This window comes from Lonchura striata, chromosome 2 (genome assembly GCF_050655825.1).
Source record: "Lonchura striata isolate lonStrDom1 chromosome 2, ASM5065582v1, whole genome shotgun sequence".
Lineage (NCBI taxonomy): Eukaryota > Metazoa > Chordata > Aves > Passeriformes > Estrildidae > Lonchura > Lonchura striata.
Genome location: NC_140704.1, coordinates 47,659,284 through 47,678,010, shown reverse-complemented (window position 1 = coordinate 47,678,010; position 18,727 = coordinate 47,659,284). Strand labels below are relative to the sequence as shown.

Sequence of the window (18,727 nt, the reverse complement as noted above, 5' to 3'; positions counted from 1 at the left end):
ATATTTTTCACAGCTCTTAAAGGTGAATTGTATGTCTGTATGTATGCAGATAACATTATCTATAGGTCATGTTTCTGCAAAGACTGCCTTCCAGATAGAAATACCTCTTTAAAATATCACTGTGTTTAAAGTTACCAGAAAGAAAAGCAATTAGTGAATTCTTGTATACAGTAGCAAGAAGCTTTGAAGTGAAAATGTCCCAAATGTTACATGGCTTACAACTGTAGTTCTGTTTTTGGTGGCAAATAGCCCATCTGTGTTTTGGCTGTCATATACAGAACTCTTTATCTTTTGTAGCTGGACCTATATGTCCCAATTATACCATGCATAAATAAAAACAACACCCCAGCAGTTCTGTCTCCTAATTTATTTATGTTTTGGCGTATTATTTGGAAAAATGCCTCAACAGATATAGCAATAACTCATTCAGGCAGTGTAAGTGAGGTCTTCTAACAAATTTTGATTCAGCCAGGGTTCCTACTAGAGATAGGGTTTATCACAGCAGATCCAGTTTTGGCTGCTGTGTCTGGGCTCATGGTATGGCTATATCTGTGCCCCTGAAACTGCAATGCAAATTATTAATTATGTCTTTTAGCCTTTTTTTCTAAAAATTAGAGAAATAAGAGGGTATGTAGACAAGAAAACCAAGCACTCGTAGTGCCTGAGCCAAAATCTGTCTGATGTTCTAATGTCAAAGTGTTTGATTTTTAATTAATTTTTAATGTTAATAGTTGTGGTTTTTTAAAGGCTTTGATTATCATGAAGGAGCACTTCTCTGGTAGGTCAAATGTCAAAAAGCCTGTCTTCTGAGTCAGGATCTCACCATACTAGATACTACAAGATAAGAATAAGTAAGTCACCTTTGCTTCAATCTATCCAGGCTGTACCTGAATTAGATACTTGTGTACATCAGGTGCAATGATTCAGGAGCACTGTAGCCTGGGGGAGCTCAGGTTTAGAAAAGAAAATGCTATATGAAGAGTAGAAAATGGATGTATAATTTTGTGTGCTATGTGTGTTCCCTGGCTGAAAGCCGCAGCTGAGATAATTGTTAGCTGTGCTCCTCTGCTGGCAGCAGGAGCAGTGCAGGGACAGACATCTGAGTGGCTGATGCTGCACCTTGGTGGGTATGGCTGGTCCCTCGTCACTGCTCACCTTTGGCCTTACAGACCATGGCCAGCTCCAGATCCATTTGTAGATCCTGTGTTTGCCTGGGGAAGGATGGTGTTCAAGCTGGTTTCACTGCTGGAGGCAGAATGCGGTCACTCTTAACCTTCCACCTGAGCAAATCTCAGAAATTAAGAGTTGGCTGCTGGTGCTGAGGGGTTTGTGAGCCAGCACTGAGCATGCAGAGGTGGCAAGGGTGACATTTTTTTTGTTATCTTTTAAATACAAGGATGTTCGTTCCATTCATCCGTGTATTGAATGCAACCCATTTTTATTGTCACAATTTTGTTGTGTTTGTTCTTTTTTACATCTGATGAATCAGAAGACTTCTCATGGGGTTTTTTTGCCTTCTTTCCTCTCCTACATTTCTCCGTCATTCTTATTGCTTGAAGTGGAAGGGAGCAGACACTGAGTTTATTCTATTAGTTTTGGGAGACTTTTAATTCTATTTTGCAAGAAGAGCTGCCCCACCTTCCTTTTGTTGTAATTATTCAACTCCATGCTGTGTTTGAAGATGGGACATCTTTCTAACCCCCATCTTCTCAGTGCTGAGAACCTGAGCGAAGTCTCTGGTGTTTGTTCTTTTTCAAAGGTGATTTTGCTCATGACCTATTTTTTGCTGAACACAACCTGTAATTGTATATTCATGTGAAATTCCTCCATGGCATTATAAGCTCCCTGTGTGGGAGTGTATGCAAATAACAGGACAAGAAATGAGCCATTTGTACAGTTGGGGCTTTTTGAGGTTTTTATATTTTGCATATTCGTCTGTTTTTACTGATTAATTGAATTTCAGTGGATTGTCAGAAAACATTCTTTATAATGAAGGTTTCTGATTCACTGAAGGACCTGGTTCTTCTTAAGCAGCTGAGAATGAAAAGGAGCATGAAGAATGGGAACTGGAGAAGTATATTAAGAGAGCTGTTTCATTTTCCATTTTGCATCACTCTTGATAATACTTTTATTAATAGTGCTACATAAATGGTAAATTGTAGATTTCACCTGGCTCAAACCATGCTCAGCTTTCTCTTTTTTCTGCCACTTATAAGACGTGGTATTTCCCACATAGTCACAAGTTTCTTACTGTTTCGGGGCATCTGCGCAGCCCTGCAGAAATTGAAGTAAGGGCAACATATGGCATCTGAGTGGTCATGCTCCTGCCTGCTTGATGGATGCTGGTAACACTGCCCTGTAGACTCCAGTAAAATCTTAGAGAACACTAGTATATTTTTCAAGTGAACAGAAGTAAAACATCAGTATATGTGTACTAAATCACTTCCAGTCCTCCTTCGCTCAGGCTGATTGCAAGAACAGTGGTAATGGTTATCCTTCTTTTAGTTCTCTTAGGACTCTTTTTGTAGAACTTTTGGTCTGTACTATATTTTCTAAAGAAAAGAATTATGTCCTGTTCACCTGTTACACTTCCTGGCCCCAGCACAAATGGCTTAATTCTTCTGCTTGCTTCCTATTAAAATATTTTTTATTACAATCTTCTGTTTAGTTCCTTAGCTCCATATCAAGGCTGATGAGATGGATCAAGTGTGGTGCTTTTAAAAAAAATCTGTATAGATATTTTCCTGAATTAAGTTTGTAATTTTGCCTTACAATTAATCACTAGAGAGGAAAGGCTCTGAAAATGTTCAGCTTTTGGTTAGAGCAATTGAAGATGGGTATGGCATACCAGGGGCACAGTACAACTGTTTGGGTTCAGCTGATGGCAAACAGTTCTGTGTAAGATTTGGCCAACAGAAAAATACTCTTTAATTCATCTTTATACTTAAAGAACAACCTATTTGGATGGGTAGTTTACCAAAGTGCAGTGAACAGACATAACAGGTCAGCGCTGAAAGAGGATGGTTCTGATTTCTTCTTCCCTTCCCCAGAAGATCTTGCCACTTTTTTTTTTTTTTTTTTTTTGATAATTTTTGAAGGTGGTGGCAAGGAGGGGATCATTTTGTGCTGTTTTAATTAATTAAATTTGCTTAGTAAAAAGGCTGCTTGATCTGATGCTGGGATGAAGTAGGACTCTTGAATTATGTCCAGGAATATCCTGTAGACAACAAAGAAGTAAAGATAGGAAGAAGAATGGAACTTTGCTTTTTTTAACAGCTATGAGCTGTCCCTCAGTTGTTTCTGGAACTGGCTTAGACTGACGTTGAACAAACAAGCTCCAGCTGTAGTCAAAAATGGAAAAGGGATGTTTTACCTGCAGTCCTTCTGTGAATGAGAGGAAGGGCACAGGAAGCATGTAGGATTGGGGTGTATGTCCTAGAGAAGCACAAACACCTGCAGGCTTTCCCTTAAACAAGTCTTGGTGTTGTAATTCCAAATGTGGTGCTTAAAAATGAGCTGGCCCACTTTTCCTGCTTATAATGTACTGCTTATTCTTGTCTTCTACTCTGCACACCAGGCAAACCCCAGAATGATAAAATTTTTGTCTGGTTTAGTTCCCTTGTTGATTGATACAACTGCCTATGCCACATATAACAGTAGTAGAGATGAGCAAGATGTTGAAAAACGCTATGTAACAAACTGGGCAACTGTGCTTTGATTTGGCAAAAGTGAGCCACAGTCTGGGCTTCAATATTCAGCTATTCTCTGAGCATCTACTTAAGGAGCCACTGCTGCTGTGCTGACTCTCAGTGGTGCTATGCCTGTGCTGAAGAGCTGACTTCAATTTAATAATCCTTAGTTGGGTTTGGTGTGTTTTTGTTCTGGGTTTTTTTTTGTATCCATACCAGCCCTGTTCTGATTTCTCCACATCATCTTACTAATAATAGCACGAGCATAGCTAAGTCAGTCATTTCCTGATGTTTATTTTTCAGGGTGCAGCTCTTCTGTTGGAACTTATCAGAGGATGGTAGAGCTGCTTGTCATGGGCCCACCCCTTCCCTGTTGCTGGTACAACTGTGCTGTGTGTCTGTGTGGTTGCTTGAATTGGGGAACTTATCCAGGTTAAAAATAACTTGTGTGTTACTTCTTTCAATGTGTCAGAAGGATGTCTGCCCAAAGTGTAATACCACTGCTGCTCTGCAGAACAAGTGGTGCTTGGTAGTGATGTCCTTGTAGATCACTCCACTTGCAGATGAGTAAATCATGCAAAGTTTGGTCTTTTTTCTTAGGATATGGTTTAAGTGGCAGTCAAATTGGTATTTCTGTGGTTTGCTGGAGAAATAGGTAGTTGAGCATTCTTTTTCTACTCTGCTGCTTCTTTCTCTTTGCTTCACTAACATCCTAGTGACTGCTGCTGGATGGTGAGTTTGTTCAAGTCACAGATCTGACAGAAGAAAACTCTGGACTCTGGAATACTTTTTATTTTCCTTCCTTTTTGTGAATGAAGGGGAGAGGAAGTGTTAACTTTTTAAGGTCAGGTGGCTGACTGTGCTGCTGTGTGGTGGTAGGTCCAATGTAAGGGAAGTGTCAGGGGCCCATGCACTGGAGGGATATGGGCAGAATTGTGTCTCCTGTAGGTTGTAGAATTTCACTGGCTAATGTACAGTCTGAAACTGTACCACTTGGTCTAACTTGGTTTATTTACCAGCTTCTGTAATCCTTGAATAGAGACAGATGAACAGCATGCAGAAAACATCCTCTTTTTAGAAACTTCAGACAAATGACTTATTTTTTAAGGAAAATGTTATAATCAAATTATAACATGAAAAACCAGAAGACATTGTCCCTTCTTTTCAATAACTTCCCAGAAAGGAGATTTTCTGGGAAGTTATTGAAAAGAAGGGACAATATCTCTGGGAACTAGAAGACATTGTCTAGAATTTTCTATAACTAGAATTTTCTGTAAACTAGATTAATTTCATCAGTATTTCTTCTAAAACAGTACAGTTCTGTCATGCCAAGTAATACACTGTTGGTAACTACCTGTATCACTTAGCTTACATCTTACTAAAGATTTTGGTGACTAAAAATAAGCTTAAGAAATTCCCTACCAAGTCAGCCAAATGAAATCCCATCTCATAGTCTGTCTACAGCTTTAACAGTAGCAAATGATGTTCAGGGTAGTGATCTGATGGTGACTTTCAGTCTCTTTATGCCTTCTCAGTATTCTCATTTGTTGTACTACAGACGTTGGAGGTTACACCTACACTTAGTCTATTTAATATCCTGCATAAAGGTAACGCCACTCTTTCATCTCTTCTTGAACCTACTGGTACAGCCTGGTTCCATAATCTCTGACAGCAAGTTTGAAGAGTTTACTGCCTTCTGAATGAAGAGGTCTATCTGTTTTAAACTGACTTCCTACTGATGACATCAAGTGCCCCTAAGTTCTCATACTGCAAGGTTTCATAAAAACATTCTGATGATCCACTACATTCTTTCCTGTGTCCTTTGTCCCTCCAAACTGAGGAGGCAGCTGCTGAAGCCCATTGGACACTTGTCTTCCTCTCCATTTTCTCAGAAACTACTGTGCCCTTCCTAAGATGTGAAGACCAAAACTGCACTCAGTGCCCTGTATGTAGGTACATGGAGTTCTGTGTTGTGGCAAAGTGATTCTCTGTCTTGCTCCTGGTGCTACCTCTGATGACACCCAGTGTTTACTGGGTCCTGTAGCACACTGAATCCATGCTTTAAGGGAGAACTGCCAGCAAGAACTTGGCTTCTCTTTCCTGAGCTGTTAACTTAGTAATGAACTCTATAACTCTAATATTCTGTCATTTTGTCCTCATTTACAATTTGCACAAACTCATCCTTGTGGAAATGTAATGTAGTCATAAAGTGTATTTCACAGCTCTAATTTTCTGTTGTTATGTCCATTTGGAAGAAGGTGCAACAAAATAACAGCAGTATGGAACTAGGGATGAATTATTACTAAGGTAATAAACACAATAAGAATTTTAGATTTCTTTTTGGCTGTTATTGTCTAGGGTAGTTAGAGAAGTCTAAAGAAAGCTGTTTGGTCAGGGTTAAAGAATAGGCTGAGTGAGCTATAACCATGGGAACCAATGCTTCTAGGTCTTCCTCAAATATGTTTAGAAAACATTCCATTCCAACCAGTTAGAGTGAGCTGAATCTTGAGGCATTTTGCTGGTATAACAGATCATTAAAATGATAAGACAAATGTGTAGCAAAATAACATATTTTACCTGATAAATTTTCCAGTGTCACTGCAGCAAAGCTCTGAATAAACAGCTTCACTCTTTTGATAGGATTTTTTTTTTAAGTGAATTTGCTTACCTTCATCCCTCTGCATGGTTTGGTAGACTCTGCTAATGCTTGAGGCCTGCTTTCTAGATGTAAGTCTCCTGCATGTGTTTTGGGCAAAGTAGTGGCACAGAAAAGCAGAGCTTTGAGAATCTGCAGAATCTGCTGGCAGATAGTCACAGAAACATAGAATTGTTTAGGTTGGAAAGACCTTCTAAGATAATAAAGTCCAATTATTAATGCAGCACTGCCAAGTCCACCACTAAACTGTGTCCCCAAGTGGCACATCTTTTAAATGCTTCCAGGGACAGTGACTCAACCACTTCCCTGGGCAGACTGTTCCAGTGCTTGGTAACCCTTTCTGTGAAGAATTTTTCCTGCTACTGAATCTAAAACACCCCTGGTGCAACCTAAGGGCATTTCCTCTTATCCTATTGATTGTTACTTAAAAGAGACTGACCTCCACCTTGCTGAGCTCTGGGGACCACCACTGGTGACCAGCTGCTAGATATAACCAGCTGGATATAACTCCACTTGTCACCAGCCTTTGGGATTGGCAATCAAGCCAGTTTTTTACCCAGCAATGCACCTGTCCAAGCCACGAGCAGCCAATTTCTCCAGGAGAATGCTGTGGGAGACAGTGTCAAAGGCCTTACTAAAGCCCAGGTGAACAACATCCATAGCCTTTCCCTGATCCACTGAGCAGGTCACTTTTGCATGGGAGACCTGCTTGGTCAAGCAGGACTTGCCTTTCACAAACCTCTTCAGGCTGGGCCTGATCATCTGGTTGTCCTGTTTGTGCCTCATGATGCCACTCAAGGTGATCTGTTCTGTGACTTTCTCTGGCACTGAGGTCAGACTGATGAGCCTGCACCTCTCCAGATTAAGTTCTAGTTGAGCTTTGGCCCTTCTCATTTTCTCCCTGCATAACCTCACAGCACCCCAGTAGCCCTCCTGAGTGTGCTGCACCTTCTCCCAAAGCTTGTAATCTCTCTTCTTTTTCCTTAGTTCCAGCCAAAGGTTTGTGCTCAGCCAGGCTGGTGTTTCCCACTGCTTATCTTGCATTGGCCTGCTTCTGTGCTTTTAAGATTTCCTTCATGCAGGATGTCCAGCCTTCCTCAACTGCTTTGACCCTCAGGATTGCCTCCCAATGGCTTGTGGATTCTGTCAACCAGGCTCCTAAACAGGTGCAAATCTTCCCCCCAGAATTCCAGGATAGCAGTTCTGCTGAGCCCCCTCCTTACTTCTCTGAAAATGGAAAACTCTCCAACATACAGGGCTACCCCACTGCCTCTCCTTCCTTACTTCTGCCTTCTGAAACATTTATGGTCATTTAGGTTCACGTTGCTCCAGCTGGTGAAATTAGAAGGCAGAGGATCCTAAAACTGAATGCAAGATGAACTTTCCAGGTGTCTCCTGCTGTCTTATATTCTTTGTGTGTCTTCAGGAAAGTATTTAGTCTGATTGAAATCTCATATTGGAAATACTACCTACCCCATTAGAAAAAAATAATCTTGTGATATATCTTGCTAGATAAAATATTGAAGAGGGGGTTTTATTTGTCCTTGATATAACTGTTGTCTTTGTCCTGGATAACATTTATAACAGATCTTTTTTCCTATTGTGGAGTTTTTTAGGGACATTTTGGATAGTACTATTTCCTTCATTGCATAGTACTAGTTCCTTCATTGCTTGGGATAAAGTTTTTGTAATACAGGTTAACACCATGAGAAATATCTACCAACTTCACATACACTTGAGAAACAGGTCAGGAATATCTTGGAAAAGTTATTTTTTTGTTTTGCCCTGTTCTTGTCTTTTTTTTTTTTTTTTTTTTTTTTTTTTTTAATTTGTCTACCATAGGTGGGGGTGAGTTCTGTCCTGAATAGCAGTGATGCCTTCAAGTATGACTGCCAAAGCTGAGCTGATGTAATGATGTTCTGTTATCTTGGGAAAGAAATCCACAGGATGCTATCCTTAATACTAAGAGGATTAACTGTGTGTAAATGTTGCAATTAAAATTAACTGGCATGCTGACTACTGCATCATGCAGTTAATGTAGGAAAGCCTCTTGGCTTAATTGTACTCTTACATGCTGTTTCCTGGTATGTGATTAAGCCAATATTTAGAATGAATAAACAAAACTATATTTTTTTAATTGGGTAACTTGCAGCTTTTCCAAATTTTGGCTAATTTGCTATGCTAGAGACTTTATGCTTTGAATATTTTCAGAGATAAGGCATAGGCAGTTTTCCTTAAGCCTTTTTCAAAACAAGGAGTTGAAGATGAGTTCTCTTTCTGTTGTGATACCATGACTGAATTTACAGTATAGGGCAGATATACACATCTTGCTCTGAGCCAGACATAATGAAAGGTCCGTGGGCTTGTGTGCTGTGGGCTCTGACAACCATTACACCTTTGGGTCTGAAAGCTTTGGTGTTTTAGATTCATCTTCATGATTAAACAGACTCCAAAGAAAATGTCCAGTGATGCTTTTAATTACTCTGTGTGTTCTTCTGTGTTACCTCTGTTCCTCCTCTTGTCTCTGGAGATCACCATTCTGGAGAGAATCTGCAGAATCTGCTGGCACACAGTCACAGAAACATAGATTATGTGCTATGCCCAGTACCTCTTGTTTGCAGTGGACTAAGAGTGTTTGCAGAGATGCTTATTGTGGCCCAGATGAAGTGACTTAACTTGTCACAAATAAACCACAAACTCATTTGTACATCTGATTTGATAGTTCATGTTAACTGCAGCAGGAAACATGAGAAACTAAGCCTAAATTTTTGCTGCTTAAAAAAATAATCCTCTCTGTGTGCTTTTATTTATGTTTAAGAGCAGTCTGCTTCTAAGCTCCAGTGTTTTTATAAATATGTCAGTGAACTTTAACTTCTGAGTGTGATTAGTACAGTTGAAGTTGTTGAAATCTTGTTGATTTTCTGGTCTTCATATTTGCTGCATGCCTTCCAAGTAAAACTGATGGAGCATTGTGTATGTGTACATGCAAAAGCTCTGGCCTAATGCAGCTGAAGTCCAGTAGCTTAGTCTAAGCTGCTGATGGATGTAGATACAGCCTATGCTAATTGTCTGTCCCAAAGCAATTACTTTTATTCAGCTCCACAAATCCTGGAGGTGGTAACAGTTTTAACAACCACAACTGTTCGTGAAGTGAGTTTGTTTCAGCACTGATTGAGATTAAACCACATAAATGCACTATGGCCACTTCACACAGATTCCTTAGACATGATGAAATGTGGCTGGGTCTGGTGCTGTTCCACTAAAAGTGGCGAATTCTGGCATTTTGTTAGTGTTGTGGGAAATTGCCCAGTATTTAGCTGCTCACCCTTCTTTGCCCCTCTTTTGAGTGTAGCCTGGCTGGCCTCCCTGAGGCTGTTCTGGCAGGAGGAGACTGCTGAGGGCTGAGAGAGTCACTGCATATGTAGGCAAAGATGCTGTAAGAAAGCTTTTCTCTTGTAGCCCCTGTGTTGTCTGGCACTTCATTTATTTCAGTTAGAGTGAAAAAGTCTTTGTGGGTGGAGAGTGATCTTTGAGGTAGCTAGAACCAATCTCACAGATGATTTGGATACCAAGAATGAGACAATGTACTGGAGTTTTATTTTGGGACTACTTGACCTGGTTTCAGGCAAGATTTGTCTGGTCTTTAGCATTTTGGATTTGAGATATATCAGAATGGGAACAAGAAGATGAAATAAATTTTGGAAAAACTGCCAGAGGAGAAAGACACCTTCATATATTTTCTTGGCTAAACACCAGTCTGCAGAAAGCCTGCAATGTGGTCTTAAATCATCTCAGGGCCGTACCCTCTGATAACGTGGGGGAGAGGGTACGCTTGTGTTTCCACAGCCCAGGGTCCCAAATGGATTCCTGGAAAATACGTCAAACCGTACCTGGAGAGCACTACCACGGACCCCCCAGCGAGGAGCAACCCAGCGACCCCATCACAATCACCACCAGATAATGCAGTGGCGTGGCGACGGAGAAAAAAGAAGAGGACCGGAAGACCACCCAACATCGTCTCCCGGGTCCTCATCACAAGGACATACCTACCTCTGCAGGACTTAACAACTTCCGCCACCCCATCCCCTCCTGTGCCGTTCCCTCTACCCTCATACCTAACCCGTCATCCCTTTACCCCTCCGTCCTGAAATTTATTTTTATTTTAACCCAAAAGGGGGAGCTGGGGGAGGGGAGGGAACCAAATGTATGTTGGTAATATTGTTTTGTTTAATTTTAGTACTAGGATGGCTGCCAGAACATCATTCACCCAAAAGGAACAACAGAAGATGTCCCACTGCGCCCAGCTGGTTGCAGCCACGCTTTCCATCCTCCTGTGGCTGCATGTAGCAGATGGCTGGGTGGTACCACAGCCGAAAGAAAATGTCTGGATCACGCTGGCAAAGTCCTTGCAGCAGGATAACCTATGTCTGGCCATGGGCAACGTGGACAATCCCCTGTCCACTTGCCTGGTGGGGGTCCCCTTGGTAGCTGATGATTGGCCGGTATCCAATTCCGACCTGCTCCGAACCACGGGTAGGAGGCCTAACCCGGTCGATACTTGGGATGAATGGACCAAAATTTTGCCCAACAGCAAAGAGGAACCCCAAGAATTGGACTTACTGGGGTCCTTCACAGCTAGATATTGTGTCAAATCCTATTATAGGAGGCCAAGTCAAAATTGGCACGGAATTGACTTGGCCAAAAACACATACCGGAAAGATGTAACACCTATCAGTAAAAAATATAACAGCCAAACCTGGTGCAATTATACTAGCCAGGTGATTTCGGTTTCATCCACTCATCCCAAGACATTGCCCAGGGGGATGTTTCTTATCTGTGGGGACAGAGTATGGTCGGGAATTCCATCTCGGCTCCAGGGAGGCCCATGCAGCCTTGGCAAGCTTGCTACCCTCACTCCAAACAGAACTCAAATTCTAGATTGGAAAAAAGAAAGACAATTGGCACGCACCAAAAGATCATATGCTCAATTCGACGAAAATTGTGACTCCGAAATTTACGATTGGGGAAAAACAAAGAGGGTCGCTGTATCCATCTTTTTACCATGGTATGCAGCAGCTAAGGCCCTCGGTGAGCTTTCTCACCTGGAGTGTTGGATAAGCAAGCATGCCAACGCCTCGTCTGCCGCCCTCTCCGATCTTCTGGCAGACCAGCAAACCACCAGGCAAGCCACATTACAAAACAGAGCGGCTATTGATTTCCTGCTGCTCGCCCATGGCCACAGCTGCGAGGACTTCGAAGGATTGTGTTGCTTCAATTTAACATCACGAAGCACTTCCATCCAAGCCAACATCCAGCAGATCCGGACCGAAGTACAGGACATCAAAACGGAAACTTCGGCTGTGGACCCCGTCCACAAACTATTGATGCAGTGGGGCATTCCCGGGTGGGCAGCCTCCATTTTAAAAGGACTCTTTTGGATTTTCATAATTATCCTTCTGATTTCAGTTGCCTTAACCATCTTCAAAAAGACGCTTACCAAGACTTTGGCAAATATTTATTTAATTAACAAGAACGGGGGAGATGTGGGAGGGGACTTGGGAAACTGTCCCCCCGAATTACCCTGGGAGGTGACAGGTGTGTAGTTCCCTGCCTCCCCTGTTATCAATCAGTATGTCTGTCATCCCTTGGTGCTAGAAAATTCTTTGTTCTTTATACCTCCATTGGTTCCTTCCCTGAAGCCGCTCCTTCCCCTTACCCTCATTGGTTATAACCCTGCCACTCGACCCTGACTCTGCCCCCGAAGCCTTCCTTCACTGAACGCTTCATGCCTGGACCCTCCCTCTCTTGTCCCAGTTATAATCCCGATTCCGCCCCCTGTTCGAGGCTCTCAGAGCGAGCTCCCTCCCGGAGTGGTTGTTTTCCCTTCGCTCCCTGAATTGCTGTTCCTCAATAAACGCTCCTGGAAAAAAGCCGCCTGTGAGCCGTCCCGCCTTCATAGAGGAAGATTTCATTACGCTATCCGGCTTCCGAGGACTCGGCTCTCTGACAAGCAGAGTGGTCAGAGACCCAGAAGCCTCAACTTGACCTGGTTTCAGGCAAGATTTGTCTGGTCTTTAGCATTTTGGATTTGAGATATATCAGAATGGGAACAAGAAGATGAAATAAATTTTGGAAAAACTGCCAGAGGAGAAAGACACCTTCATATATTTTCTTGGCTAAACACCAGTCTGCAGAAAGCCTGCAATGTGGTCTTCAGTACAAAATTAGCTCTTCTCTCTCAAACTGTTAGGGATTCCTCCAATTCCTCTGACAGATTAGGGTGTCGGCTCATGAACAAGCTACTGAACCATGACTGGCATTGTGACTGTGCATTGTGCTGCACACAGCCAATGCCTGTCAACATGTTAATTGCTGTAGGTACTTTATTTTCCTGCCCTGTAGTGGATAGAAGGTAGTTGTTGAAAGAGGGCGAGCTTTGCACATGGGCTTTGACCACAAGGTTGTAAGGATGCTGTAAGCGTACACCATAGGTTATGCCATGGCTGTGTGAGCTTAACCAAAAGAAAATGTTAAATGCTCTCTCTTTCTGACAGCTGGGCATGGAGAAGGACTTATGGCATGTTTGAACTTCGCTAGCAGTGATGGTTTTTTCACTTTGAGGGAGAATGCAAAGTTGTGGTGGCAGAGCTCAGTGGTAGGTTCCAGTGGTTTAAGTCAGCATGTTCTTGTTATAGAAAATAAAGAGCCAGTGGGATGAATTCTAAATCCTGCAGATGCTTAATGACAGGTTTCAGCAAACTTACAAACTCCTCAAGAATGTGCAATACCAGAGCCAGACACCATGGACAGCATATTTCAAAAAAATATTTAGAAGTTGCCAGTGGAAGCTAAATTTTGAAAAAACATGAAGTCATTCTTGAAAGAGTTCAGGTTGGTTAAGTGTCATTTGAATTAAGCCTATTGGTTGAAGCTAATGCCTCAGTGAGGAAAATAGATGATAGCTTATATCTGAAAGGGGGAAGCTTTTGCATGCAGACAAGGGAAAGCACTGTTACAGGTTTAGCATGACATTCTACTCAATCCATATTTCATCTTTTTATGTGAGTGAGTTTTAAGTTAAGCCTTTGGTTTTTTCTCTTTCAGAATCGTAATGAAATAAAAAATGGAGCCATCCTTCGATTAACAACATCTCCGGTGAGTCAGTGTTCTTTTCTTCTCTTCCTTCAAAGTGAAAATTCAATTAGTAAATAATTGTGAACTAATGTGTGTACTTTTAAGCTTTATCCAGAATGTATCACACAGTCCTTCAGGAGCAAAGGTTAGGAGTTATGGAGGCAGGAGTAATAACTCTGAGTGACATTTGGTGATACTGTTGGCAGAATTGGTTGGGTTTTTGTGTCTCACTTCCACTGGGAGCATTTTTCACATACAAGATATCCCTGCTTCCCTGCTGACATTGCAGCCTCCCTCAAGTTGCTCTTTTTCTGCCTCAGAACTCAAAACCAGGAAGCCAGGGGGAAGGTCAGGAATTTGAATCATGGAGAGCTCTGCTGGGTGGCTCAGGTCAGAGCTTTTCTGATCTCTGGTTTTGTGTTGAGTGAGTAGCAAATGTAATGTTGACATTTTACTGGGGATTCTTTCTTGATGGCTTTTTTTTCCCCTACACCATCTCTTTGCTAGCTCCTAAAAAGCATGGCAGAGTTGCTGGTTGCCCTGTAATGGCTTGTTTTCCTGTTGAGTTGAGCAGCGCTGCTGCCACATGCTGAAAGCCACTATTAGTCCTGGAAGATGTATGTCTAAGGCAGCAGCAATCCAATTTCTTTCCTGACAAATGTAGTTAGTGTACCATTAAAATGGTTTACTTCTTCATGACAGTGTTCTAGCCTCTGCAGGTTTGAAGTATTCTTATCCCCAAACTCTGCCACCAGTAGCTTCTCAACAGAAAGCACTTCTCAGCAGCCAGCTAGGCAAAGACAAGAGGTAAGCAGCAGTTTAAGACCATTGCTCTGTCAGGATCTGTGTGATTTCAGAGTCTCTTGGCGTATATCACCAAAACAGCTTTGTGCATGGAAAACTACTTCTGGTAGAATAAACTCCATTTGATGGAAATTCAGAAACAGATAGTCCCAGCACCAGCTCCTCTAACCTTTTTGACTTCTTAATAACAAATATCCACTCCAGTACTGTCCAGACTTGGGGTCTCTTGAAATCAAAACAGAATCTGTGGTTCATCAAAAACCAATGTAGTCCAAATGCAGTGTGTCATGTTTTGGTGTGACCACAACATGAAATAACTGCATAAGACAACTCTTGGAATTCTCCCATCTCAAAATCCACAACCAGTTGGACCATGAAACCTCACTGAAGAGATGTTGTGCTGTGACTGATCTGTGGAGATGGCTGGCTGGCTTTATGATCACTTGTGAAATTGGAAATGGGACCTGCAAACACAAAAGACAAAAATCTTGGGTATGCAACACTTTCTGCTACTACCAATGGTCAGGAAGGTGGGGCTTTGCACAGAACAATTATCTGCTTGTTCTGTTTCTTTGGGGATTTGCCTTAGGGTCAGTTAATCAAGTCAGGAGTCCTTAGGATATTGCCTGTTACCTAGCAAATTACGGACTGCTTTAGCACTGGCCTGCAGTTATGAGTGACTCAGCCATCCTGTTTTAAGATAGAAGGCTGGTCTACTCTCTGTTCTCTAGTAGTGATATTTGTGTATGAACCAGTGCTTATTTTCATATTTCCTGATGTTTTAAAATTTTACGTTAACTTTTCCCAGAATCAGAGAGGTACCTTGGAAGGCAGAACAGATTGGTTTTTGCCAGATTAGCCAATATTTCTATAAATAGGTAAAAATTGAAGTTCTGCATGTCCTCACTCTACAATAGTCTCATTGCTTTGTAAGGTACTGTCAAAGTGGTTATCACAGCAGTACCTAATATAGATAAAGGCCTCCGGGTTCTTAAACTGGTGACCCATACAATGATTGTCATTTACCCTGAAAAACTGACAGGCAATCTGTTGCCATATTTCCTCTGAAATTCTGTATGAGAGCAACAGTAGTTGGAAGAGATAATGTGAAGAACAGGCTGCATGATAAACTCCTACAAAATGAGAAAGATGCTTTCCTAGCTGTTAGTGCTGGGTGAGAAATGTTTTTCTCATCATATGAAAACATCAAGATTCTGAATTCCCCCTACCCCCTCTGTTTCTTCTATGCTACACAGGATAAAGCTGAAACTATCTTTTCTCTTCCCTCCACAAAAACCAAAATCATACTCAAAAAAAAAAAAAGCTTTATGAAAAGGTAGATGATTTAGGAAAGGAGAGGAAGATTGAGAGAAATTAAGAGAAGCCACATATGAATTATGCAGTTTCTGGGCTGTGTCCCTGCAGTTTCAGAGAGGCTTGAGCTGCCTACAAAAAAAAAAAAATGTCCTGAACTTCACAAGCCTTTTGAGGAAACCTTTTTCCTTGAAGGGTTGAGGAGTTGTGTTGACCAATTCTGAAGGAAGCATGAGCTTAAAGTGCTTTTCTAGTCCTTAATTTTTATGCAGCTTATAACTGTGACAGCCAGTAGACTGGCTGTACCCTTTAGGGTTGCATGGCCCAAGTCATAGAAAATTGGGTGAGAAGGAGGAGATGCAATCTTTTTGAGTTTTGTTGCCATTAGCCTCAAATTATTTATTGCTCATGTACACAGAGTAGGTACCATTAAAGATTTAAAAGAGAGATGAAAGAAAGGTATTTTTATCTAGAAATAGTAAACCAGCATTTTTGGGCTGACTTTTTTAAAATGAGGATTTGAAATCTAACTCCATTAATATAAATGTTAAATACTTTCTCTTTTTTAATCTTGAATTTAGATTATTTTGTGTGCCTATACAGGGACCTTTATCTGAAAACCATTGTTAATACTGCAGGGGTAGAACTGCAGTTATGGTGTGCTGCTAAATCCATTATAAATGCTTGCCTTGAGAGATTTACAATGTGTCTATTTTAAATTTCTTTGAGTTAAAAGTTTGCAAACGCCAGTCGTTAGGCCTGGTGGGAATTTGAACTGCTTCTTTGTTTCCATAGGTCTGTTTGCTAAGTTTGTGAGATTCTCTGAAAGACTGTTTTTTTCCTAAACAATGCTATTTTTTTCCTCTATAAACTGCTCACCACACAGACACTCTGTTTCCTAGGTAACTTGAGTGCAGATTGAATTTCTCCCATATTATCTTTGTTCCTATATCATCTTTCTTATTTATTTTAACCTCTCCGATCATCTTTCTTGCCAATTCTTTGGGCTATTGTGTGTTTTTGCAGTTTTCAGTGACCTGTTTTCCCCCTTTGTCTATTTGCATTTCTGAAGGGATACATGAAAAAGTTTCTTATGCAACATTTCTTTGTATTTAAACATATGTGACAATTGAAATGCTGTAGTGCTACTATCTCTTTTGTGATAACCATATTCCAGTGCATGGTGGGCAGGTATATAAATGAGCTGTAATTGCTCCCGAGTGAGGCTGATCCAAAAGGACTTTTGTGTCCTGCAATGCAGCAGGCAAAGTCCAAGATTTTAGTGTGTGAAACTGCAGGATTCCTTCAGGCAGATCCTGCAAATCCTTTTTCAAATGACTAATCATTTTAAAAAGATGTTAAAATACTGGGAAAATTAAATTGAAGGAACTAGTGTAGTTTATTTAATTTAATGGCTTTCAAACAGAACTGATTACTTGAGCACTTACTGTTCATTAAAAGCAGTTTCTTGGGCACTTACAAAAAATGCCTTGCTTATGAGGTATTTACCTTAAAACCTGGGTAAAGGGGGTTTTTCTGATGTGGTATTTGTGGGCCCTGACAATTTGCTTTTGTCATAGGTTTTTTTTTTTGTTTTTATTTTTTTTATTTTTTTTTTTTTTTGATCCCCAGGTCAGAGATTAGTTGAGTTCTCAAACCTGTCACTCATTTGTAAGCAGATGTATTAGCATGTATACAGTGAGCAATCATGTAAATAAAGGTGTTCAGTGATAGTCATCATAATATTTTCTCTGAATGCTTCTACAGATATGAGGAATGTGTTCTTTATAGGTGATCTAAATGGGCTAGGAAGTATAAAGAGGTTGTTAATTTATTTCTGCTTATACATCTGAATCCTGTAAGTAAAAATTTGAGGATCTAGTTTAGAATTTTTGATCTACAATTGTTTGAATATGTATTTGAAGTTCTGTAAATGCATAACTTTTTGCAGGTCTAGCCTGTAATTGTGATTATGTTTATCGTGTAATGGTAAATTAATTGTTAAATAAACCTTATACCAGAAGCACTGACCACGGGGGTCAATTAGCCACCTTTGTATTTTTCTGCTCATAGTAGATTTGAGAAGCAGTGTTGGGGTTTGTCTATTCATAAAGATTTAATCTGATGTTTTCATGTTTCAAAAGATACGTTTTAAATAGTAAGTGGAAGAGATTGTTTCAAATGCAGATAGAAAAAAATGCTTATAAAGCATTGAGAAGTGGGCAGTGGTTGTACATGCCTTATCTTAAGGCATATTTATGTAATAATTTTGGCTATGCATCTGTAATGCTTTTGTGATTGGTTTAGTGCAAGACTCTAGAGATAACTGTTTCCCTTTTTTGCCTCCTTAATTGCCTGTAATGCTTCCACAGGACCTCTCACAGGACCTCTCTGTGTATCACATCTGTACATGGCTTTGGATGTACAAACTGTGCTTGAGAGTTCATGCAAAAAATGTTGACCATTAATGCATGTATTGATTAAAATAGATCCTCATTGCTTACCTGGCATCAAATGCTAGTCAGCCTTGGTGGGTTTGCTGAATGTGTATGTGTAAAAAAATGGTCATGTAATGTATCCCCACCTCCATTGCTCTCTTACATATATGCAGTTGTAGGTGAAATGGCAATAACAGTCGAGGAAAAGGCACACTTAAAGTGCCTTTAAGTGTTTCAACACTGAATGATTTAAATTAAACTACAGAAATGCATGTGTTTGGTAAGGACAAAGCTGTATTTGGTAGTTACTGATGGTCTCTATGCTCTTTTTCTAGCAACATATTGACTAGTGTGACTAAATCTACAGGGTAGATCACAATGCTCTTATTTTATTTGCTTTTTGTAAAGGATAAAGAAGACAACTGATTACGTATTGGAAAATCAGCCATGTAAATCAATGGTCCAACTTTCTTCCATGGTACATTCATGTTTGATAGTGGTTGCATTTGGGTCTGTGTCCTCCCTCTTGTCCTCACTCGCTGCATTTTGTATCCTGTACAGAAGCCCTGTGTATGTCTGGTTAATAAGGTGCTTTCACAGTTTTTGCACAAAGCATTCAGTGGCAAAGAAATGATAGTTTGATCAGTAGAATCCCTTGTTAGGATGATCTTGGGATTCTTAACCTCCAAATG

General features: G+C 40.8%; 1 protein-coding gene across 8 annotated transcripts in view; it reads left to right on the top strand.

The window, feature by feature from the left end:
* ELMO1 (engulfment and cell motility 1) overlaps positions 1–18,727 on the top strand; it is a 302,881-nt gene that overhangs the window by 64,418 nt on the left and 219,736 nt on the right. For 6 of the 8 annotated variants that reach the window (XM_085573347.1, XM_021553298.4, XM_085573346.1 and 3 more), the window contains one exon: positions 13,450–13,500. Coding sequence is in view for 6 of the 8 variants with exons in the window: in XM_021553298.4 (XP_021408973.1) it covers positions 13,450–13,500 (51 nt within the window). In the remaining 2 variants the exon portion in view is untranslated. Of the gene's footprint in view, positions 1–3,992; positions 4,069–13,449; positions 13,501–18,727 lie in introns of all 8 variants that reach the window. The other 2 variants (XM_085573345.1, XM_085573344.1) reach the window with 1 other exon arrangement.